Source organism: Salarias fasciatus, chromosome 23 (assembly GCF_902148845.1).
Source record: "Salarias fasciatus chromosome 23, fSalaFa1.1, whole genome shotgun sequence".
In the NCBI taxonomy this organism is placed as follows: domain Eukaryota; kingdom Metazoa; phylum Chordata; class Actinopteri; order Blenniiformes; family Blenniidae; genus Salarias; species Salarias fasciatus.
Window position 1 is genome coordinate 3,319,733 of NC_043766.1, and position 24,899 is coordinate 3,344,631.

General features: G+C 44.1%; 1 protein-coding gene across 3 annotated transcripts in view; it reads left to right on the forward strand.

Annotated features, from left to right (window-relative positions):
• Window positions 1-2,361: 2,361 nt before the first annotated feature.
• farp2 (FERM, RhoGEF and pleckstrin domain protein 2) overlaps window positions 2,362-24,899 on the forward strand; it is a 35,796-nt gene continuing 13,258 nt past the window's right edge. For all 3 annotated transcript variants that reach the window (XM_030082896.1, XM_030082897.1, XM_030082898.1), the window contains exons 1-13: window positions 2,362-2,463; window positions 2,985-3,210; window positions 13,797-13,901; window positions 17,065-17,107; window positions 17,246-17,324; window positions 17,799-17,896; window positions 18,890-19,004; window positions 23,345-23,492; window positions 23,579-23,674; window positions 23,796-23,959; window positions 24,074-24,142; window positions 24,261-24,318; window positions 24,423-24,672. In XM_030082896.1, coding sequence (XP_029938756.1) covers window positions 3,007-3,210; window positions 13,797-13,901; window positions 17,065-17,107; window positions 17,246-17,324; window positions 17,799-17,896; window positions 18,890-19,004; window positions 23,345-23,492; window positions 23,579-23,674; window positions 23,796-23,959; window positions 24,074-24,142; window positions 24,261-24,318; window positions 24,423-24,672 — 1,429 coding nt within the window. In that variant the 5' untranslated portion in view covers window positions 2,362-2,463; window positions 2,985-3,006. The remainder of the gene's footprint in view (window positions 2,464-2,984; window positions 3,211-13,796; window positions 13,902-17,064; window positions 17,108-17,245; window positions 17,325-17,798; window positions 17,897-18,889; window positions 19,005-23,344; window positions 23,493-23,578; window positions 23,675-23,795; window positions 23,960-24,073; window positions 24,143-24,260; window positions 24,319-24,422; window positions 24,673-24,899) is intronic.

The window sequence follows — 24,899 nt, forward strand, 5'->3', positions numbered from 1 at the left end:
AGAAGAAGAAGAAGAAGAAGAAGAAGAAGAAGAAGAAGAAGAAGAAAAGCATGCTTGTGAGGTTAACTTTCCCTCAGTTAAATCGATCAGTTCATCCCCTTGTGACCCTGAAGAGGATGAAGCAGAACATGAGATAGATGGCTGCTTAGTGGTACTTTCCCCTTAATCCAGATGATACTTAAGTTAAGCAAATATTTAAAATGCTTCGCATAATCCAAGTTTTACAAAAGCGAAAACTGAGGAAGAAAAAAAAGGTCATGAAAAAAACCGCTAAACAGACATTAACTCTGTTGAATTGTCGATAGTTCATGCTCTCTGGATGCAGCTTCAGCTTTCTTTATTGCTATCACATCTTTTTTTTTTTTTTTTACAGCAATAAAACAGAAATGAAGCAGACTGTAGAGTTTTATCAAGGTATTAATATTTTGGTACTTATTTGCTAAATGGCAAAGTTTATTCACTGTTGAGTTTGTATAGAGTTATATTCAATAATCACATTTTCTATCATCATATTGAGATGAGACAAACAGCAAAATACATGACCTCAACTGGTTTCAGAACAAAAACAGGAGGTGGTAAAACCACAGGGCACAGTGCTTTTAATTAAAGGACATATTACTCTGTTCTTCACAGAGGTGATAGTTTTTCATGGGAAAAAATACTTTTGGGAAATTTTCTTGTAAATCTTGCGTACTGTGAAGTGTAACAGGGAGGGAGCGGGCTGAAAGATTTATGTTATTAAATCCACGTCTATCACTACTTGTAAATGGCATGGGCACCGAGGACATAAGAGACCTGAAAGCTCCACAACAGACGGATTTCAGACAGTTCAGCAGGTTTTGAGAGCCAACTAAAGCACAAACTCAGGTCGCTTGTTGCATTTTCAGCTCCAAAGATGAAATATTTTTGTGACAGGTGGGGTTGTGAAAAAAAAAATCTAAGGAATTCCAACTCTTGTTGAAAAGATTGGTGAATGAATGGAGAGTTTCTTTCAGAATTTATTTGTTTGCATGAAAACAACAGGAAGATTTAGAATCCTCATTATTTAAAGGTTATCACGCCATCAAAATGGTGTTTCAGTTGTTTTGATTTTAAACCATGTTTATACTTTATGGCTGTGTTTAACCCTTTCGCTGTTTGGGCCACTTTTAGCTGTTTTCTCTCTCATGTTATTATAGGTGTTTTGTACTTTGTTACATTTTTATTTGCATTTTTCAGCAGATTTTTTGGCAATTTGAATTTTTTTGAAAGATTCTTGTTGTTTCTAGTCATTTCAAAGCTTCCAATGTAATTTCATTTCACTTCATGTATCACATGAACAGGTAATCGGTCTGTCTGTCTGTCGTCTCCTTTTCTCTCCTTCTAACCCCTCACCCTGACTGGAATAGCAGTCTCCACCTCTGAGTCTGGTTCTGCAGGTTTCTGAAAGGGTGTTTTTCCTTTCCACAGTTGCTTTTGCTTACTCAAGTTGAACTGTTGGGTTTTTCTCTGTAAAAGTGCCTAGAAATGTCTGTGCTGCACTTGGCGACAGATAAATAAGGCTGAACTGAATTGAGTATTTTAATTGTCAGCTATTGAACTGTTCTTTGATTTATTTGTCACTTCTCTGTGTTTCAGCTGTGACGTAAATGAAACTTTGAAATATAGTTCAGTGAGCAAATAAAAAATAGATTCAAGCAATCTCTATTCAAGCTTAATTTTGAGAAAGCTTCAAGAAGTCGTCACAGGGAAGCTGAAGAGCCACAGGAGAGGCTGCAGGTTACAGACTCTCGTGCTGGAGCAGCAGTGGTCCAAACAGAGATGCTGTGCGCCTCAGAGGACAGCGGGGGGCGCTCCACCACAACTAGAGAGTCAGTTCGCAGATGAAGCTTGTGTTTATCATCAGTGCTGTTCAAGTTAAACGCATTATAGAGGCTGCTTTTGCTCGACAGAGCAACTTCATACTATTGCTTCAAAGTCTTGATGAAAGTGTGGCGGCGCACACCGCGCGCTGCTTTCACCTGCGCGCCTAAAGTGGTGCGTAATGACGGAAGATTAAAGCAGAATCCCATGTATACTTTATGATCAACACTTCAGGCCAAACTTGAACAAAGGCTGCTTCCACTCTGTGAGTCAGATTAAAAAAACAGTAATTAGATAAACTAGTCCTTGTCTTTCCTCTCCTTGCTGTGGACTGAGATTACGGCTGCTTGATGTACTTCAACTTTCCTAGAAGCCTTATGAAACCGAACTTAGGGCCTTTTTCGTGCTATTTTAAGGTGACGGAAGGTAAATCTTGGCTCCTCCGCCGACGCGCACTGAGCTGAGCCAATGGTGGGCCGGACGGCTCAGCTCCAGCCAATGAAGAGCCGGCTGAGTGCGCACTCGCTGCGGTGACGACGACCATGGACCGGGGCAGAGTCCTCTTCGGTGGTACCAACTTTTAGCCCTTTACTTTATCTTCCGGCTCTCAAAAAACAAAAGGTAGGTCAAACTGTACGTGCGTGTGCGTTGCTCCAAAGTGGATGGAAGAAGAGTAAAAAGGTCGCAAGGCGGTGGAAGTGTGAACTTTACGCACGGTTGTAACTGTGTCTCGTGCGCCGCTTCTAAAAAAGAAACTTCGCAAAAAAAAAAAAAAAAAAGATTCATTATTGGAGTTTGCGATTTTTCGTGGGTTTGAATGTCTTTTAAAACCGTGCTTCCTTTTCTGGTAGTCCAGTTGGGACCCTCGCTTATCGTTATTAAATCGTTCGCTGTGTTTTCTATCATTTTTTTCAAGTTTTTTTTCTCGCTCAAACCTCCAAACTAAACTACATCATAACGGAAGCAAGGAGATTGTTTTCAAATATGCTCCTGCTCTCTCTCGTTGTGCCAGCATTTTGTGGTTCATGAATGAGCCTCGCATCTCCAGTGTGTGTCTGTCGGGCGTGATGATTAGAACAGATCAAGCCAGACTCAAAAGTTAACAAGTGGTTTTACTGATGTCCTTCTTCGTGTGTTCGCAGTTCTGGGCAGCTCTGAGCAGTCATGGGGGAGATCGAGGGCTCATACCGAGTCCTGCAGACCCCGGGCACCAGGCTGGGAGCCCAGTTCAACGCTGGTATCAGCACCCTGGAGCCGGGCCAGAGCCTCGGTGGCAACAACATGGTCAGTGGGGGCAGGAACTATGGAAGAGAGCTGCAGATCCGTGTGCAAGGGCTGGACGACTCCCAGGAGTTCTTTGACATTGATGTGAGTGTCTTTCTCCCTCGATCTGCTGCGTCTCAGGGCCGGGATGCGGCTGCAGGTTGCTGCACAGCAGGCTGCAGTCAGCAGGAGTCGGGCTGCTTAGCGTGTGGCTCCGGCTGGCAGCAGCTGCTGCATGGCTCTGATGCTAAAATCCTTTCCTCCTTAAGGCGTCTTATGGGGGCAACTTAGTGTAACTCGCCATGGCACTTTTTAGTGTCTTCGCTGTGACTTCTGCTGCCAGTGTTAGTCCCCTGATCTTTATTGAAGCCTGACTGTAAAACATCTGGACACATGCGTCCCCAACCCTACAGTTTGCTTCTCATGACAGTTTCCCCCAAAATGATAGGTCAGTGGTTTCACCAGTAGTGGGAGAATGATCACTTTAAGAATTTTGAAATGACTCCACATTACTGCATCACTGGATTTAGTCCAAGGTGAAAAAGATCAAGTGGATGCATATAATTTAAAGTTCTAATTTGTTCTTTTCATTAAATGACCTGATATAGTCCTTACAAATTGTTGTTATCGATGACTCAGGTAGATTTTTGCGGCATTTACATTGATCAAAGTTGCCTGTCTGTGATCAGCATTCATTCACTAAATGCCCTGATCATTTGTGATCGCCGTATAGATATGTCAACAGTTACTGTCTCTCGCTCTCATTCTCAGATGAGTTCAGTGTTTGCCTCTTAGTGTGAGGAAACTTTTAGCGTCACACTGTTAAGTTGGTTTCCTGTGTTTATTGGCCAAGTCGCTGCAGAAGTCATTCAGAACGCAAATAGGAAGCAATTTGGAAGTTGCTGTATCAGAGCATGTTTCCTCTGTGTGTGTTTGTGTGTGTGTGTGTGTGTGTGTGTGTGTGTGTGTGTGTGTGTGTGTGATTCCCCCTGTGACTAAATACTCGATCCATGGCTGGTAGATGCAGAATAACTGCATGTTGCCAGTGCTAATTGTGTTAGAACAGGTTATTTATACTGTCCCATGTCTGTCCTAAATCCCGGTGTCGCGGCAACAATGGAGATTCTGGCAGATGCAGTTCGGGCCACTGCTGAGACAGACATTTCATAATCTTATGCACCATATGTTGTCTCAGAGTCTTAGGCTAATAGAATGCGACAGACACATGTTTGATTTGCGTGGGACTGAGTCTGTGTCGACGGGTGGAAACGGAAACTTGAGAGACTTGTCAGATTTAGGAAAACGGCGCGTCTCCAGTGCAGGGGGAAGACGAGGGGAACGCAGCCCAGTGGGCTCGGCGCAGCTCTTCACATGATAGGAGGTGGCGGACAGAAATACACCCAACGCAAAAGGGGGAATGACAGCGATCCTGTTGTCGAGCAGACTGCGGCGTTTGCCAAGAACAAGATGGCCCCAGAGAGGCTCTGTTGTTCACCATTACACAGCGGCACTTAATATTTCCCCTCGTCCGCGCCGAGGAGCCGCGGGTCGGCGGTTATTTAGTGTCGTGCCCGTGTGAAGATGGCCGTGACAGCTTCGTGCATCAGCTCCACAATCAGCTGAAAAAGGTGTCCCAGTGTTGGCTTCGTGAACGTCCGAGCACACAGCAGAGGCAGATGAATGAAGCAGTACAACTCCTCCTTGGCTGCAATTGTAATTTTTCTTTCCCCCAAAAGTAAAAATAGATGCCAAATTGCAGTGTGTGGAATGTTTGCAATGGTTGCGGCCTTCAAGTAGCTGCCTCCCCTCATTGTGGCGTGGTGCTTGCTCAGCTGCCCAAATATCACCTCTGTTTGTGTAAGTCTACATGACCTGCTGCTGGCTGTCATTCACACTGGAAAGTGAAGCCGAAATACACTCGAGTTTTGTCCGCACATATGTTTCTGGTGATGTTGTTGGGTTGGGGCTGGGGTTGCTGGACACTGCCTCCAGATTGGAGGATGGTTTGTAAACTGCATGCTATAGTGAGGATCCTAGCTGCATTCACAGGAAGTGTAAATGCAGCTAGGGTCCTCATAATAAATCATTCCAGACTGTATTATTCACATCAGTCCTGAGTGTCACACAGCCACCCAAGGCTGTTAACTGTAAATAAAAACACTAATATAATGAATATTTCCCCCCGTTGGCAAACGGCTACAGACTGTGTTTTCACACGGACTTGGCAGCCTGAACCCACTAATGTCTGAACGTCCCCTCGGTGGATGCTGGGTTAGTTTTATCAGCGTGAAATGCAGGGTCAGCAGACAATGTCTACGTTCCAGAGTTGTTATCTGGTCAGACTCAAGTTTTCACGTGAAAACTTCAACCTTTCATTGCATTTTGGCTGTTTGTTTACGCCACAGTGTCTCTGGGAGCCACTGAAAGCACTTTCTGAAAACAGCTTCCAGACTGAGACATTTCTGAAGCGTTGGATAGTTTTTCTCCACGCATTTCGCTGCATTGAGTGTTTCTGTTATGATGAGGAAAGACTGTTTAAACGGAGCTGGAATGTTAACAGCATACTGTTGGCTTCATGCACGTGTGGGAGTTTGTATTACGGAAAGACAGCACCGACCAGTCGTATGATATTCAAACCACATTGTTTTCAGTCTCTCTGGTGTTTCCGCCATCATTTTCCTGAAGTTGCTGTCTGAACACAAAACTTTTGATATGAAAATGTTAAAACTGTGCTGTTTTCAATCAGAGCTCATTATTATGTGCATGTAACTGTTGGGAACATGGCCGTGACCGAGAGCCAATGAATGAAGAATGTAACTGGAGCTCTGCTAACCCAAGTATTACATTTGTAGGCAAGTTGCCTCAACCTTTTGCTGACCTTTGCTCACCTCTCTGTTTTCTGTTTATTTGATGATATTGGCAAAGTAATGAGTTATATACCATAGTGAGGAGGGTGCAGCAGTTTGAAGCAAAGCTTACTGTTCATATTTTGTCAAAAAGCTGTGAAGTGCTGATTTGCTCTGAGACAAATGTACATTTTACAGATTCTTTGTTTCTAAATTTATTTGAATTAGTTTTGAAAAGGGTTCTGTTGTCTTTATAATTCTGAAAGAATTAGTTGACTCGGGCCCAGGGCTGGAAGATACGGCTCATTATTCATATCTCAGTATTTTTTCTCGGAAGTGGGCGGAGCAATCGTACAGGAAGGGGCGGAGCTATGAGCACATCTTGCGCCGAGTGAGAGAGGCTGCAGGCAGATGAGAAATAATAAAACAGCGACTTTTAATGGGCAGGCTGGCTGGTCGGGTTTTTGGGTGTTTCGTTGGTGCTCCAGCGTTGCTGGGCGGGGCGCAGTCTCGCTTTTCTGGACGGTGGAAGGCAGAGTGGAGCAGTCGAAAGTCTTATCAACCATTTGTCATATGTCTGTCGAGGAAAAGTTATCTTGCGATATGTATCGTTATTGTTTTATTACCCAGCCCTACTCAGGCTCCATGCACGCAGAGCCGGGTTCAGGCCCATCTGCAAACTGGTTCTTTATCAGATGGGCTTTGTTCCACATCCTTCCACATCAAACCGGCACTTTCTGAGAATGAAATTGCAAATTTTTAAACCAAGTCTGCGACCCGCTTTACACGAGAACGTTTGAGAACGACTCCACTGAAAAATGCCTCGTTTTGAAAGTGAGTCCAAAGGCGGAAGATTTTGAAAAATGCTCAGACTCTGTGGCAACTGGCGAAAATGTAACTTTCTTAAAACGTTGAGCATCCGTTTCTGTGTAGACGCTGAAAACGCTGCAACTGTGCGTGTGCACCATGGCCATAGTGAACAGTTGTTCTGCACATGACTCACAGTCCAGATTCTCCTGGTTCTGGCCCTGGTCCTGTTCCCAGTCCAGATTCTCTGGCACGTGGTAGTTTTAGAGTTGACCGTCACCCGGAATAGTAATCCCGCTTCATTGTCAGTTCATGCGGATGTCTGTTTACTCCCTTTGTTCATGTTTGTAGTATTTCGTTCTCTGTACTCTCTGAGTGCAGTTTCATACAAATGCACCCAACAGCACCCACTAGTGGCCCTACATCCTAACTTCATTGCTTTCAGTGCTTTTTCCGTTTCCGTGTAAATGGACGTTGCTTTCAAAACGTTGCTGTGTAAAAGCAAAACTTTTCTGAAATTAAATGAACGGTCCGTTTTCACTTGAAACTGTGTCACGTAAACCACTCTGCATCGGCTAAAGCCTGATTTATGGTTCTCCGTCACGGCGACGCCATTCCTACGCTGTCACCCCTACGCCGTCACTGAACATATCTTGCTTCTGCGTCAAGGGAACGCCCTCCTCTGCAATTTCACCGCCAAGCCACTAGGCGGGCGTGGCGGTGTCTTTGTTTCGCAATCTGCAGTCACAACAACAATGCGGCTTCCGTAGCTCTGGCTTACCTAGACATAGATCTGATGAAATATTGGTAAATCTAATGAGTTTTTGGACGATTAAAGCCGCTTTAGCAGCGGCGTTATTACCCATGCCCCGTCTGCTGGCCGCATAGGGATGTCTGCCGTTCGATTTTGGATATAAATTTCACCCGAGGCACAGTTCGGATCAGAAAAGTATTCGGGGTGAGTATATTGTTCTACTTCATTCTATAAACAACGCGAAAGCGGACCAATCACAGCCCTCGACGTTCACGTCACCACGCGTCGCCACAGCGCGTGGGTAGGATTTTTGGGAGGTGCGCGTCAAGCCCTAGCGCAGGCGCTGCGTAGGCGCTGTGTAGGGCGCTGCGTAGACGGAGTAGGTTCTACGTCGCTGTGACGCAGAAGCATACTGAGGCCTCAACCCTGCTGAAGAACACCGTAACAGAAGCTACAGCAAAAGCTTGCGCTGCTGCTCTATTGCTGTCAGCAACAAGAGGAAGTTGTGGTCTGCATAAACCATATGTGTTTATTTTCTTATTGATCAACACCCAAAGCGTGTTATTGACAGGTATATATAGACACTATGGCATTTTTGGTTGTTCCATGTGTATTGACTTATTTTTCACAAGGAGTTTCTTGTGTAAAGACACAATTCTGTAAACAGGACTGGTTTCATTTCTGTGTGGACGGGGTGTTTAATATGCCGTCGAGGCCAATTCAGGCCTCGTTTACACGACAATGATTTCAAGTGAAAATGCAAAACTGTCGCTGTGGCCTGGGTGTCTTTTTAGACAACAGCGATGCTTAGAGCCAGTGGAAACACATTTCTGAAGATGTTCTGGCTCTGTGTCCGTGCTACTGCGATGCTAACCACGGGAACGTTACAAGAGTTCGTATCAAGGTTTTTTTTAAAATTCTATTTTTATAAGACATTGGGAATATAGTTATCACAGAAGTATCGATGTCGCTGTATTTTCCTCCTTGAATTCGCCCTGTCTTTGTTTTTGGTCTCAAGCTGTCGGCCTCTTGTGGGATCTCTGAACGTGCTGCCCTGTACCTCGGCCAGACAAATGAGATCAGGGAAACGCACGCTGCTTTGATCTGCAGGCCTTCCTCTGCTGCAGGTACCCTGGCATTGGTCACCGCCAGTGGATATTAGCTAGCGTGGCTCTTGTCCGCAGGCTCCTCCCTCAGCCATAGCGCAGGAGAAAGCTCAGCTTTGTGGTTTCTGGACCGGGGAGGCAGGGCCGGCAGGGGAAACACAGGCTTCTTTTATACAGCCAAGTTGGACCGCTTCGCTTAACTTCAGCTCTGAAACTTGCAAGAGAAGAAGAAGAAGAAGAAGGAAACCAGGGTTTTTCAGTGGGACGCGTGGAACCTAGTTGTGTGAAATTGCAGTACAGTTGGGGCGCCCCGGCGGGAGGAGGGAATCCGGGAGCAAGCTTTTTGGTTTGGTGCTAGCAAACAAGCACATAAATAGCGAGGCTGACAACTAAGTGGGTTTAAAGGGGGAGGAGGGAAGAGAGGGGCAGTTTGTGGTGTTAAAAGAGCAGTTCAGAGGGAGCAGTCATGGCCAGCGCAAAGTTTGAGCTGGGGTGGTGGGGGAAGGGACACACACACACACACACACACACACACACACACACACACACACACACACACAGAAGCCCTACTCAAAGTTTGGCAGAGGAATTTCCACCCCTGTCCTGCAGCAGAAATCACTTTCAGAAAATAAGACCGAAACCTTTGTTGCACAGAGGTAATGTGATGCTGCTGGTTTCTGCTCAGGAGTTAAAAAGCGGGAAAGAAATTCTGTTTCTTGTTTTTAACATGAAGCTAATAATGTGCAAAAGTTTGAATATTTCTGTAGCGAGTCAGAGGAAAACTGAGGCGCCTGTTTCATGTGGGTGCTCCGAAAAGGAGAACCCTTGTTCGTCATTACCAGCACTGTGCCCGAGGAGCACTCTGCTCTCATCCCATACAAAACACTCACACTGTCCCACTGTGCGCTGGAGTGGCTGAGCGGTCTAATGGCTGCGAGTGGAGGAGCTTGTTAAACGCCTTTCACTGGCAGCACCACTCCGTTACTGTTCTGAAAGGCTTCCTCCTCTTCTGGAAGTCATCGGTTTGCACATGAGCACAGAGCACATTCAGTCAAAAAAAAAAAAATCAATCTCAACTTTTCAGAAAACTGCAGAATTTGTTGCATTTTTTTTATTAGAAAGAAACAAGAAGGTGCTTCCAACGACAGGCATGGATTCTTCTTGCACTTTCACATTTTCTGAAACTTGATGATGCATCTGATAAATTATGAGCGCAAAACCCTGCCAAAACTTCGATATTAACAAAAATGTCAAAAGGGTGTGATTTATTTTTGTCCCACTAGAAGAAAACAGTACAAATGTCCCAGTTTTTCCTCTCTCTCAGATTTCTTTTAACAATAAATTCTGACTGTTTTCAAGAGTACTTGGGTTGCAGAACTCTTGAAAGCTGTTTTAGCACTTTCTGGAGCCTTGTACTGGCAGAGCGTGGTGTTTATATCAACTCGTCATCTTATTATTCTTTGCTAAAACAAAAAAAAAGTTCTTTTAATGTCTCTCTTGAAGTTTTATTTGGGGTGTTGAGAAATTTTGCCAGGTTATATTTGTTTTCTTCTTTTTAAAGACATTGATAGATATTTTAAAATAAGCGCTTCTCATCAAAATGTTCGCAGTGCACTGCTCATTCACTCATTCATTCACTAGCAAAACTTGTGTTTATTCATTTTTTTGGGAAAAGGCTTTCTGAGCTGGTTCGACTGGAGTGGAGGAAACGTTAACTCTAGTTTATTTAATTGTGGGCAAAATGTTGGCCAGGCATTATGCAGAAGCCTTTGTGCGCCTTGGTGGCTGAGAGGAGACTCTGGAGCATGTGTGTTACACTGGCGGCCCGAGCAGAAGGCGCACAGCAAAACACCTGATCCTCATTACCGCCATGCAGTGTTTATCTGCCAACAAAACACTGTTCCCAGCTGTCCTCAGGTGTGTCCTGAAGCCCGCCCGTGGAAAGAAAGCCGGCAGCGGTTTACAGAATGGAAGCTCCTGCCTGGTTAAGAGAGGCTTCATGTGACAATGGCCGCCGGCGTGCCGAGCCGTCAGAAAGGTCATCGGTGGGAACGTCTCCTGGCGGCAGAGCTTTAACAAAGCACACCAATCTGTTGGAAATGCAAGCCCCAACAAACCCCTGCTGTCAGTAGGAGGCTCCCCTGGAGCTCCCTGCTGTTCGCCGGTGGCCTGACACCAAGCCGAACCTGTCGTGCAGGATACACCCAAAGCCTGGATTTGAATCCATGGTTTGAATGAGTGGGATGATATTTGGTTACACCTGTGCGTGGTTTCAGTCCGCTATCTACTTCTTTCTTCTTGCATGAGAAGAAATGTTTTCTCACCGAGCTGGATGTTTTTCCAGATCTTCCTTTTTGTGGCAGCCGCCCCCGTCACACTCAGTCACACTCAGTCACACTCAGTCACACACAGGGTAGGAACCGTCTTCTGCAGAAACATCTGTTTGTCATAATCCCTCCTGCTTTGGGAGCTTGATTGGGTGACCCACTGACCTGCCTCTTAACGCTGCCGCTCGGGGATGAGACCGGCCGGCGCTCCGACCACAACTTGGGTGTGAACGAGCTCGGCCTGATCTCGCCGTCACGTCAAAGAAGTGTCAGAAATCTAGATGCCAGATGGGCCTTTAAGTAGCGGCTCGCTGGGTTGTGACAGATTAGCAGGCAGCAGCTGAATGAATGTCTTCTTTTACATTTCTTGCATTTCTTTTACAGGTTACAGTTTTGTTAGCAGAAGATATTTATTTATATAGATATTTCTAAGATACAGTTGTGTAATCACGTATGATTGCAAACATACATTAACATTACAATTCAAATACATCTTTTATGAATGTGACAATCTTCCTATAGTTTATTTTTTCCTTGTTGCCTCTGCATTATGAATAATATGATAATCCTGTGTTTTTTAGTAGGGCTGCACAATCTATTGACAATTTACTGGTGTGTGAAGTGAACACACACAATATATACACATTGAAAAAGACTGCTCAAACTGCAAGAAATCATGTTTCCATGCAGTGTTCAATCATGCATAGAAATTTTGGGTATGAAAGGAAAATGCATTTAATCACACAGTTGTGTTTTAGCTGACTGATAGTGACAGTGCTGCTGTTTTCATACCTGATGGCTACATAGCTGAGGCCATAAGCACAAACAAAAAGTAAAGATATAATTCGTATTTGTATCACATAGATCAATATTTGATGGTCTTGGTGATTAAAAAAGTGCTTTATTATGAGAAAAAGTTATTAAAAAGGAATATAAACACTGCAGTACTGCCCATTCCCAGTGTTTAAAATGGTTTAAGTGAGGCTTTGAAGATCTGACTCTCCTGTAAAGGTTCCCGACTAAATCCACAATGGAAAAGTACATTTTTAGACATGCAAATAAGGCGTTGTTTAAGTTGATTTCCCTGGTGTGTGGAGGCCTTCGAAGGGTGGCGTCTTTGAAGTGGGTTAAAACTATGTGCCAGCGCTGTAAACAGCTGATCTTTTCACACAGAGATAACCAGGCTTGCCTCATCAGTTTGAGGAAGTCAGCCATCGCTCCAAAATTCCACCTCGATGCTCCTGTCCGTGTTTAAAATGGACGCCGTCTGCAGTCGCCGCGTATTGCGATGTGCATACTTTTTGTGCATTCATGCAGAGTGGGAGAGCTGAAGGTGATTTCCAGCAACGTCCTTTTTGTAGGCCGTCTGGCGGCAAGTTGGATTGCAGTGAAAATGCCAGCCCTCCTCTCTCAGATTGTAAAAGATAAAACTGAACGTCTCGGTGCAATCTCACTGTCCTTGGAGACTGGCTCGCTCTGAGTGCTGCTTCTGCATCAAGACTGGAGGTTAATGAGCCACGCAGAGGAGGGCCTCCAGAAGAGACACAAACACGACACCAAGCTCAAAAAAAGGTTGCATATCTCAAATATGACTTTGGATTCTATTTGGATGAAAATCTGCACCGTCATTTTAATTTAATCTGGTTCTGCCAATCATGTCTGACTTCTAAGCTTTAAATCCTGAGTTTTTCTGCCAGATTCAGCCTGACGTTACGCTGAAGAGTGGCGAGAATGAGGTGTTCCCTGTAAGCTTAGGAAGAAAGCACGACCACTGCATGGAAGTGTTGTCCAACCACAGCCTCCTCTTTGGTTTAATAACGCCGTTGACAAAGCTTTCAGGCGTTGGCTCTGTTTGCGCTCAGCTCGCCTTGCAGTTGCAGTAAATCTCTGCTACCGTAGCGCTCGCCGGAGGAACACCCCATCCTGGTTCCTTTGCATTTTTCTGCCTTTCCCTACCCATGTTTGGCGTGCGCTCAAAGGCACCCCAGACTAAGTACTCCACCATGCTGCTTTCTGCTCTCTGCTTGAGATCAGCTGCAATCAGATACAGTGAATGTCTGGAAAAAGGAGGGGCGCTTTTACAACAGATTCCTGAAGCGGTGTCAGCCAGATTCACCTGCAATTTATATATTTTTTCTGAATGCAGAACACATGATGGTATCAAAGCAATGGAGCAAAGAAAAAAAAAAAAGGCTGACTGTAGTAAAGTCTCAGTGCTCTTTCTCTTGAGATGCTTCACTCCGGCCGATGCTAAGCAGTTCTTTTTATATTTCTTTTAAAAATACTATTTTACATTACAACCAGATGTTTGAGGCTATAATTTTCTCAAAAAGTCACAGGCGAGGACTCCAAACCTCAAGTTCAGTGTGTTCTTAGTACATAGTAATTAGTTCTTCGTTTAGTGAAAACAAACCCCACAGCACTGTGAAGGTAAACTCCTGCACATTTCCCGCCTGAGACTTTTTCCTTTTCTTCTCTTTTTGCCTTTGTGTTCAGTCAGCAGTGCAGTACAGTGGGACACTTCTTTTTTCAGCTTTTTTGCTGTTTTTGCTTGTTCGAGTGGAGGAAACTATTTGAATTGACAGATGGAACATAAGCGGCCGTAAAACACACAATGAAGTGGATCATTTACAGATGCCAAATATTTTCTGCACCACACAGACAGACTGCATTTACTTCCCTCCACCCGAGCAGGAAAGGAAAAAAACAGAGCGGGATTGTTACTACACGTTTTGTGCTCAGCATGATGCAGTTCGTCTCCTTGTTGAGAGTAGATGTTTGAAGCCTTTGTGTTCGCCACCAGGATGAACGTGCCGACTGATTCTCCCTGTCTCCTTCTCCCCTCTTGCAGTGTAAGGCTTTGGGACAGGCCCTCCTCGCCGAGGTTTTCCACAGAGGAAACCTCATGGAGAGCGATTACTTTGGCCTGGAGTTCCAGAACATGCAGCTGAACTGGGTATGTGCGCCCGTCGGCCGTGTCTTTCACTCCCTCGTTTGTAAACCGACTGTGGAGTTAAGCGTTTTGGAGGTCAAAGGTCAGGGCTTGATGACAGGACGACAGGAGTCAGATGGTGACGTTCCCTTTGAAGTCATTTCCCAGTTACTTAAGAGCTCTTTTTTCTTTCTCTTTCTTTGTTTTTTATTGTTGAGTATCACAGAGGAGCATGGAAACGCTGCACATGGTCTTCAAAGGGAATGGAGCCGGTGCTGTTTAGTGAGACCTGCTGGCCTCTTAGCTCATATATTCCAACATTTCAGTACTGAAAACCAATGTGTGTGTGTGTGTGTGTGTGTGTGTGTGTGTGTGTGTGTGTGTGTGTGTGTGTGTGTGTGTGTGTGTGTGTGTGTGTGTGTGTGTGTTTACACAGCATGTCTGTAGCCCTGCACTTTGGGTGAATGTTTCTGCGCGATCACAGCCAAGCTAAAGTCCTGAACATCTGTAAAGCTCTCTGAATAACATGCAAAAGGCCTCAAGGCCATTTGATGAATCCTCAATCACTGAATTCAGTTTGATCACAAAGTTTGAATTAATCATTCTGAACAGTGAAGTGCTGCAGGAATTAATCATTACATTATTTTCTGTGATTAGTTCTGATTGTAAGTTTTCAAAACACAAAAGTTTATTATGCATATTTATCTTCAATGCGCTCCAATACAAGCAAATTGAAATACCATTTAGTTTTCCAACCGCTACTGAAAATAAATTTGTTTTAATGCCACAGTATGTTATTTTGTTCTCGAGTTAGTCAGAGAAAGTTCAGCATCACCATCATAGCATCGCACGGCTCCAGCTTTGAAACGGCCGACAGGTCTGTAAAAGTGTTATTGTTTGGTTCTGTCAGGTGAGTGCTATTAAAGTGACTTATCTAAACTCAGCTACGTGTTCTGGACGCCCCAAAGTGGCTCCAAGCCTTCAAAATGCGGCGGTTGAGATGTTTTAGATGGCAGCGAGGATGAGGAGCAGAGGGAGACAATGGCTGGAGCGAAGCCAGCGAGGCAGGAGAGCGGCGGTCGGACTGGACCGAGGACGACGGAGACGGGGAAACTTTATCCATCCTGTCAGCCACTGAAATCACATTTTCAGAGCCAAGCGGTCAAAATGTGACCGACAACTTTTATCAGTTGGAATTATGGCCAGTAATTTCATTCAATTTCAAAAATTAGCACTGTAAAATGGTTATATTTAATTTAATCGTAGCATTAATGCTGTGTGAGATATGGCTACAGCGTGGTGCTGTGTTATGGTCAGGATTAGCTTGCGTAATACACGAGTCCTGAAGACTTGTTTCTGCTCCACAGCAGTCTGAGTCAGATGCTCTCATTGGTCGCTGTGTTGAACGGGTTCTGCCCGACTAGGCGGAGCCCATTAGCAGAAAAGTTAATGTGCAATAAAATAAATGTCGTAAATGAATAACGTATTTATGTGATAGTAATACATTAACTTGCCCAACCCAAGTTTAGATGCTTGAAATTAGGCTCAGAGACTTCTGATTCTCAATATTCTAAAACTGATTTGTCAGTAAATTCCCCAAATCTTTGATTTTTTTTTTTTAAGCTTTTATTAATGAAGGGCTAAATGGGAAAATCCAGGCTGCCGTTAAACCATCACTTCAAACAGCAGTTTCATTTCAGCCTCGTGGTTATAATCACTCACTGGCACACAGTGATCATTTTACAGAATGAATATCTCGCTTTGTCATTCAGTTGACATAAAGTCACCACATGTTAACTCACAACATTCGCTGTGTAAAGTCATTTAATTTGTAAAAACAACAAAAAAAAGTTGTATTTTAGCCATATGTGATTCACGCAGATTTTGTTGCAAAGATACTGCAGCTTTATTAAAGCTGCTGTAGGCAGGATTTTGCTAGTCAATGCTAATTTTTCTGTGTTTTCTTTGGACTAAATGTTAGAGTATCCATTGATAATCCTTCAGGAGTGTAGCATAACTGCACTACCACGAGGGCGCAGCGTTTCCATCTGTCTCTGTTCTGAACTGAAAAGGAATCTCCACAGCTCCTGGTATCTTTGACCAATCAGAAGAGCCCCCTGAGGCTCTAACCGTGATTGGTCGAGGGGCGTTCGTCGCACGTTCTTGTGGGAGGGGCTTAACTTGCATAAGGGCGTGATGTCAGAGAAAACAGGACAGGATTGGCTGTGCTGGGTTTCAAATCGCCATCTTGCTTAGGTAACCCTAAGCAAGATGGCGGAGATGCCGAATCCTGCCTACAGCACCTTTAAATCACAACAACTGAGTTAATGCCACAAAATGTTAATGCTTTATAGTGGCAACAATAAGGGAACGTGAAACTGATACACCTATTTGGTTAATTGAATTGAATTGAATTGAGTTGAATTGAATTGAGTTGAATTGAAAGTCCTTTATTTGTCCCACAGGAGGAAATTGCAGTGTTCCAGCAGCAGTATAACAGAGAGAAGAAATAATAAATAGAATAGAAATTATAAAATTTGAAAAGCCAACCATACATAGAAAAATTAAATATGAATTTAAGACAGACACATATGTACAATATAATACATAGATGTGAAAACACAAAAGGATAACCGTGCTTGTTGCACTCATGATTCACGCTGCCACAAACCTTGCTGGTGTTTCAAACCCGTCAAAATTACTTTTTTCAATAAAAGCAAGTGTAATTGGTCTGGTTTGTAGCTGCTGGCAGTCGTCGCCCTGCGGGGCTCAGACGCTCGTCTGCAGAAACGAAAGCCGTGGAATGAAGGGCGGCTGATGTTCATAGATTATATGCAACAAAAAATAAAAGGCTCAATCTGATCAGACGAACAGGTATCAACACTCACGCTAAATTTAAACTTCATGCCCTCCGTCTGTGGAGCATGTGCAGCAGAAAAGGGGGCTGAGTTTGGGCACATCGTACCAATTTCTCAGCGCATCTGTCCGGAGCATTCCTGCCTCAATCAGGCCCAGATGTAGGGAAGCGAGCGTTCCTGTACGCTGAGGCCAGCCAGACAGCTTTACACTGCGTCTTCTCCCTGCTCTCGTTGAGAGGATGGTGGAGGGAAGAGTCATTCAGATCACAGCATCTCCCGCTGTTCGAGGTAACCCTGTCTTTTTCGGTGTTTTTTTTTTTCCTCCTCAGGTTTGGCTGGAGCCCACCAAGCCCGTTGCAAAACAAGTCAGACGTAAGCGAGTGCAAATATTTACTCAAATTCCACAGAAATGAATTGTGTGTGTCTGTGTGTGTGTGTGTGTGTGTGTGTGTGTGTGTGTGTGTGTGTGTGTGTGTGGTGCTTCATAGTCTTTTTTTTCTCTCTCTCCAGGACCTGCAAATACACTCTTTAGGCTGTCGGTGAAATTCTTTCCGCCGGACCCCGGTCAGCTGCAGGAGGAGTACACCAGGTCAGTGACTGTAATTTCCTACTGGATATTGCTTTTATCTCATGCCTGTGTTACAGAAGCTTTAGCAATGAAACTGATTTTCTTTTTCCTCCCAATTTCAGGAGCTCATAGTAATGGATTTCATGGCTTTTTGTTTTTGGGATTATAGTATTTGTTCTTCTAGGAATTGATTTAAAAACTGTCCGAATAGGACAAAAAAAAAGGACACTTTTCTATCAACATTAAAAACTGTATCTGAGAGTTATTTAGTTAAGTGTTTATAAATTACAGGTAATGTTGTGAAAGATGCTTGAATTAATCCCAAGATGAGCCTGTTTGGGGCTTAATTTGTGATTATTTACTCTTCACAGGAGCATAAACAGATGGGCACTAAGCCTCTGTCTTTTGTGTGTGTGTGTGTGTGTGTGTGTGTGTGTGTGTGTGTGTGTGTGTGTGTGTGTGTGTGTGTGTGTGCGTGCGTGCGTGTGTGTGTAGGTATTTGTTCTCCCTGCAGATAAAGAGAGATCTGATGGAGGGCAGGCTGGTCTGTTCAGAGAATACCGGAGCCTTGCTGGCCTCTCACCTTGTCCAGTGTAGGTTTTATTATTATTTTATTCTAACTGCACTAGCTGGTTTTCTGAGATTTTTTTTTTTTATTTCATATCAAATGATGTGTGTGTGTGTGTGTGTGTGTGTGTGTGTGTGTGTGTGTGTGTGTGTGTGTGTGTGTGTGTGTGTGTGTGTGTGTGTGTGTGTGTGTGTGTGTGTGTGTGTGTGTGTTGTATTTGAATCTAGTTCCTTCTGTAAGCTGTACATTGAATTCATAATGTCCGTTGTTATTTTAAAGGTTTTCTCTGGAAAATATTAATTGGCTCCAGGTTTAAATAATGTCAATATTAGTTTCCTTCTTCCGCAAGTTCAATATTTCCTCATCTGAAAAGCCTCTTCTTACATGTCCATTAGTAACCACATGGTCAAATTGCACAGACACTGAGCCCAGATGAGAAAACACTGCAGGAGCTGCAGGAATGGGTTGTTTTTGTAGACTCATCTGGAAGCTAGCATCACTTCTGTCCCAGATTCTTTTTTTTTTTCCTTGACTTGTTCTCAGGTAATTACACAAAGTATGTGCACATTAATGAGCCGGTCATGTTTAGTTTAATATAACCTTGACAGGAATACACCACTGTCATTAGTGTTTGCATTTATGTTAATAATGCAGTTAACTCTGCAGCAGTTTACTTACTGCCTTCATTTTGCCAATTTGAAAGTTTGAAACTACGGAGTGAAGAGTTTTCTGATGGGTTTGGTGCTCGGGAGTGACGTGTGAAGCTCCGTTGATCCTGTGTCTAAACACCCATCATTTAAGGTCTTAAACCAAAACAGAAATCCTCCGGTAGAGGATGAAAACCTTCAGGACCAGGTGTGCCGAGGCAACAATAAGTAGGCACACAGCAAAGTGGGATGACTATGAAATGACAGCAAGGCTCTTGATCCGCGGTCTCAGACCCAGTGAAATGAGCTCTTACCGCATTTGAAGATGACTTCCCAGATTACATGTTGTTTCCTTTGTCCACAAACCGCAGCGGAGATCGGTGACTACGACGATGCCGCAGACAGGGATTACCTGAGGACAAACAAGCTGCTGCCCTACCAGGAGAAAGTGCAGGAGAGGATCATGGAGCTGCACCGCAGACATCTGTGAGTTTACCGCTGCTGTATGGAGAGCCGCCATGCTGGGATCGTTTCAGAGTCAGTCAATCTCATCCAGCTGATTGTGGCTTTTTCTGGGCCCATAACTCCAAAAAAATAGCATCTTGTAGCGTGTCTGTCTGTGTTTTCCTCCTCTTACGTCGATCGTGAGTCCTTCCAACGGCCGTATCAGTGGCATGAGCTCGGCGCTGCAGCCCGACTCGACTCAAATGATCAAATCAAGACAGTATGACTGTGTGAAGCTACAAACAGACACGCTGTTGAAAGATCAGACATGCCGGATTCAGACATGCTGTTTGCTTTGTGTTTGAGGCCTACATGTGTTATGTGTGGAGCTGTGGAGTTTTGTTGGTCTGTTCCAGGGCTGCGTTATAGTTCTAAATCCACAAACTCTCAGATGCTGCTGGTGTTTACAGCAGATACACTCGTGATGAAAGAGGATGTGGTTAGGCTAGGTTAGGTTAAGTTGGTTATGGGTCCAGGACTAGTTCAGCTTCATACTTACATGTCAGTTGTCAGGATTATAAAGAAGAAAAAAAAACCTGGGGACCAGGAATGGAATTTGATGCATGACGGTGGAGCATTTTCTGTGGCTTTAATTCATTTTTATCTTGCCACAGTCACCAATGAATACTTATTTGGACAAAGACTAAAACTTCCTGTTTGAGATGCGGCATGACTGCATTTTTAAATCTGCATGAAGCAGAAGGAAATCGTATTTCAAAGTATTTCAGATTTAATTTTAATACCCCCGGGACTTTTTAATTTTTTAAATAACACCCATTGTTTGCATATAAAAACCAAAAAGAAAAAAGAAAAGAAAATGCTGAAATAGAAATGGGTACAAAATATGCTGCACCCCAGATGTGAATGTATTTACCCATTAAAAAGTCCAAACCATAAAATTTGTACCATTAAATACAGATTCTGACACAACTCACGATTTCCATTTGTTTCAGAGCAAAGGGGAGCAAGCACATTTGAAATGTGCCTCCATTTGTGTTTTAACATGTGAAAGAAAAATAAGTGCAGTCTCATCATAAAGTTTGTTCTGGCGTTGCTGCATGGTGTGAACTTCTAAAGCCAGGCTGATTGCAGGATTTAGCAGCCTTCAACATGTATTTTTTATTAAATGACTCGCTGTTACCGAACTTGTTGCAGCGTCTATTACTCAAAGCAAAGCTGTGAAAATGAATAAACTGCAAATATCAGTCAATTTTATTGATGCTTTCTTCACACGGTAATGCCATGGGCAGGAATAGATCTTTATCAGAGGACTTTTTTAGTCCTCAGTCCAGAAATACTTTACTGACATATTAAATGTATTTATAAGGAAACCTTACAATGAACTTTGTACAGATTTTAAATACCAGTGCTGTGATGTGCTCCATCATCTTAGTCATTTTCAGTTTTTATATTGAATTCACCATTAATTTTGGTTATTAACTGATAAAAAATATATATTTTTGCATTTTTTTGGTTTGTTTTAGTCATAATAAATGTTATATGTGCTCAAAAAGTGCAGCTACCCGAGTTGCAAGTTGCTCAGATATGTATGATATTGCAGGAATGCATCTCCACTGTTTTTATACAAATATGAGGTATTTATCACTGTGGACTGAACGGCACAGGAAGTTATGTCTGCTTCCCAGTGCTTTAACTCTTACCGCTTTGTAGCCAGATTCCAAAAACGTATGAATGTGTGTTGCTTTCTGGGAAAACATTTGTCTTAGATGTCGAACCTGCTGATTGATGTGAGGGAAGAAGGTTCTTCTTTCCAAGTGTTCTTGTCTCAGATGTCATGAACCCTCCGGAATGAAAACATTATCCATCCCGCACGAGAAAAATCACTTCAGGGTCAAATCCGTCGTCAAATTCTCTCCCTGATATTTGTATTATTAGTCAAAGCAAGTTGGAACTGATGATAACCTCAAATAAAAACCTGCCGGTGTAAACTGTATGAATGAGCTGCGATCAGTCAGACATCCTAACCTCAGTCGATGGTCAACTTTCATTCAGATCATTGTGAATTCTCTGAAGTCTGCACCTCCATCGTTGATTGCTTATCATGAGGCAGTCCAGTCTCTTCCAAACGCTCATGTTTGACGGTCAAGCACAACCTGGACGGTGTTGTCTGGTTTTTTCCATAATGTGGGGTTTTCCTCCTATTTTGTCTTACAAACCCCCCCCCCCCCCCCCCCCCCCCCCCCCACACACACACACACACACACACACACACACACACACACACACACACCTTTTTTTTTTTTTCTTTTTTGCACTTTTCCCACCACCAGCCTCCTTGTTAGCACAGAGCTATCCCGTAGCCAAGAGGGGCTCCTTTCAGCCCGGCGCATAACGCGGCTCTAAAGACTTGTGCTAATCTCTTCCCCCCGGTTGCCAGCGTGGAAGCACAAGCAGAGGTTCCCCTGGCCTAATCCCCGGCCCTGGCCGCTCTATTAGCCATAAGGCCAGTGGGGCAGGGGAGGGCCCTAAGGAGATTTCACTGCTTAACGGATGAGCAAAATTAGAATGGGGTAATGATTGGATGGATATGTCTTCCTAACATGCGGTTGGGTTGTAATCACACGCTTTTAAATAACGCCTGTCAAATCCTGGAAGTTATAAGGGATTTAGGGTCACACTGCTCCGCATACAAGACACGATACTGTCTCAGTTTGTTTCAACGGTTAAACTGTTAAATCACAGGAAACTGCCAATTACTGCCAGTGTTACTGAATGTAACTAATGTTAAAGCTCTAACCATCGAGTTGGTTCACCACAGCAGACCGCTTTGAATTTGAACTGCGCTTTATAAACATGTCAGGATTGCGACTCGTGTTTATAATCACAATTCTTAATTTGTTTTTCACATTGAAGTCTTGATTTAAATATTTCCTTTATATACAAATATAAATACAAACCCTAGAACAATCCTGTATTTTCCTTTTCAGTCATGTTAACCATAAATTTCCTCCATTTTCCCCTAGTTGTGCTTCTTGGAGTGTGTGTTAGCTTTCCCATTAAGAGGTTATCTTTCACGGTCTTCAGCCACTGATCCTCTGTCGGTGGTGTTTTCTTACCCCTTTATCTGCTGATTGGCGTCATGCTCACAGATAGCAACATTTTTTATTTTCTTACCAGGTATTTGTCATTGTGTGAGTCTACTCCTTCGGTGATTCTACTAGATAAAGGACTGAACAGCTCCTGTGGACTTCATTTCTGCATACTGGTCCTTAATATCACCGAAAACTGAAGCACTGGGTCCTCCAAATGGAGCAGTTTGTTGACTTTCTTGTGTGTAATGTTTTAAAGAATGAAGCGAAATATTAACAAAAGATGATCTATTGCAACCGGACTCCATCTGACTGACTGGATATGGTAACGTGCAGAGAGCACGAATGCACAGTGCACATAAACTTGTAATCAGTATTCGGATGTCTTTGCAAATATTATTGGAGATGATGATTCATTTACAACATTGTGCGATAAATGGGGATTTCTATTTACAAAAAGAGGGTTTTTTGGGTTTAAACAGCTGTTGGAGCTGAGGTTACTGTGTTTTCGTAATCAACTATCCAGTCACCTTATTCTGAAAGTCTGCAGGTTCATTGTTGGTGTGCATTTTGGTCTAAGTGGAACCTCTGTTGATGGTTAGTTGAATTAGAGGTTTGCTAAGAGCTCGTTTTAAGGTTTAGCTTCAAGCTGCTCTGGATTCTGCTCCCATCAGCTGACACCAACTTTTCTGAGATTTGTTTATATGGACATCAGCTCCAGGCACAGAAGAAGACTGAAACTGGTGTGAAATGACAGGTGTCGGTGGCTGCACGGCTGAGCTCTGTTGAAAAAAAATAAAAATAAAAACTTCCCAGGCTTTCAGGATGGAAGACCTTTTACACTCCTGTGGTTCCTGAGTGAATATTTACAGACAAAGTTTTAAATGAGCTGCAGTAGTTTGGTCTAAATAGGACAGTTTGGTGTGAAAGCGTCGACCGCTGCACTAACCGGGTAGACTGTCATGTTTCCGTCACGTCACCGGGATCGAACAAATAAAAGTTATCTCGTGCCTCTGTGGCGTTAGAGCTCCTCTCCATGCCTAGTGAGAGCTGCAAGCACATCACTATTCTTCTGTTCATCCTGCAGTAGGGTTCAGCTGGAGCCGCTCTGCCACCACCTGTCCAGCTTCATGGCGGTCCAACATTTAATTTAATGACATTGTTTTGCTTTGGACTGTGGTGGATTTTAGAGGTTCCGTTCATCCAGCCACTCTGTAATAAACTCAGGTGGTCGGATTGTGACCCGTCGTCCTGTCCTGTCTTCTGCACCAGGGGCCAGACTCCTGCTGAATCAGATTTCCAAATCCTGGAAATTGCACGCAAACTGGAACTGTACGGCGTCCGCTTCCACCCAGCGGCTGATCGGGAAGGCACCAAGATCAATCTGGCTGTGGCACACATGGGGCTCCAGGTTTTTCAGGTGGTTACTGTCTTCGTATCAGCTTTGCTTGAGTACCATGATGTTTTGACACCATCTCATTTTCTATTTGACTTTTCATTCCCAAGGCTAACACAAAGATAAACACCTTCAACTGGTCCAAGATTCGCAAGCTAAGCTTCAAAAGGAAGCGTTTCCTTATCAAGCTTCACCCTGAAGTCCATGTATGTATTCTTGGAGGGAGTCATCCCTTTTGTCTTGACAATGATTAAAAAGTCTGGATAGCAAATCCTCTGTGAAGACGAACTGGACCCTCATTGAGTTTCTGATCAATCGCTCCTGTAGGGCCCCCACCAGGATACTCTGGAGTTTCTCATGGGCAGTCGAGACCAGTGTAAAATCTTTTGGAAGATCTGTGTGGAGTACCACTCCTTCTTCCGTTTGTTCGACCAACCCCAACCCAAATCCAAAGCCATCCTGTTCACTCGAGGTTCCTCCTTCAGATACAGGTATCGGGTGTTCATGTCTGCTGTAATGCAGGAGCGCTGGGCCTTTCTTGTTCAGTCACCTCAGAAAAATGTCCTGCCGGTCTTCTCTAATGTGATTTGAACTCTTTCTGCCAGTGGAAGGACCCAGAAGCAGCTTGTGGACTACGTCAAGGAAAACGGTGCAAAGCGAACCCCATATCAGAGGTGTGTGTGCATATCGGATATGGCTCTTTATTTTCCTTCTTTCTAGCATATTTTAACACATTGTGTCCACGTACAGTCGTAGTAGCGATTTTGACACGACGATGTTTTGTGTGTTCAGGAGGAACAGTCGAATCCGAATGTCTGCTCGCTCCCTCGCGACAGATGTGCCAAAACAGGTGAGTTGGAGTAACTTTCCTGGATTGTCCTACAAGACTTGTATTTCGGTGTCTTCCTTCACTCAGTGTTTTCCTTCGTGTTTGTGTTGCTTTCATGTTTTCAGAGCTTGTCCTTCAATGACAGTCTCCGGGCCCCGGGCTCCCCTTCCTCCACCGTGTCCTTCCACTCAGCCCACATCTCCAACATTCTGCCCCGAACAGAACTGAAACCTCAGCCCCAACCTTTATCCACCGTGAGCCCATCTCCACCATCTCTTCAGCAGCAGCAGCAGCTTCAGTCCCCTCTGCAAGCCACCACCAGACCCCCTACCCCTCCGAAGGAAGAACCTGTCCAGGCCACCTCCCCTTTTCCAGGTGCCCTCAGCAGTCTGGCAGCAGGACACTGCAGCCCCTTGTTTGTGTGTGTAGAGAGCGGCACTTCCCAGTCGCAGCACTCCAGAAATGGCAATGAGGATCATGAACGTGGGGGGAGAAGGGGTACGGGGTGCTCTGTGGGTGGGGGGAAGAGAACCGGGGTTCTGACACCTGAGGCATTTGAGGCGGAGCTCTTACGTACCAGGCAGAATCCCATGTTCTCCATG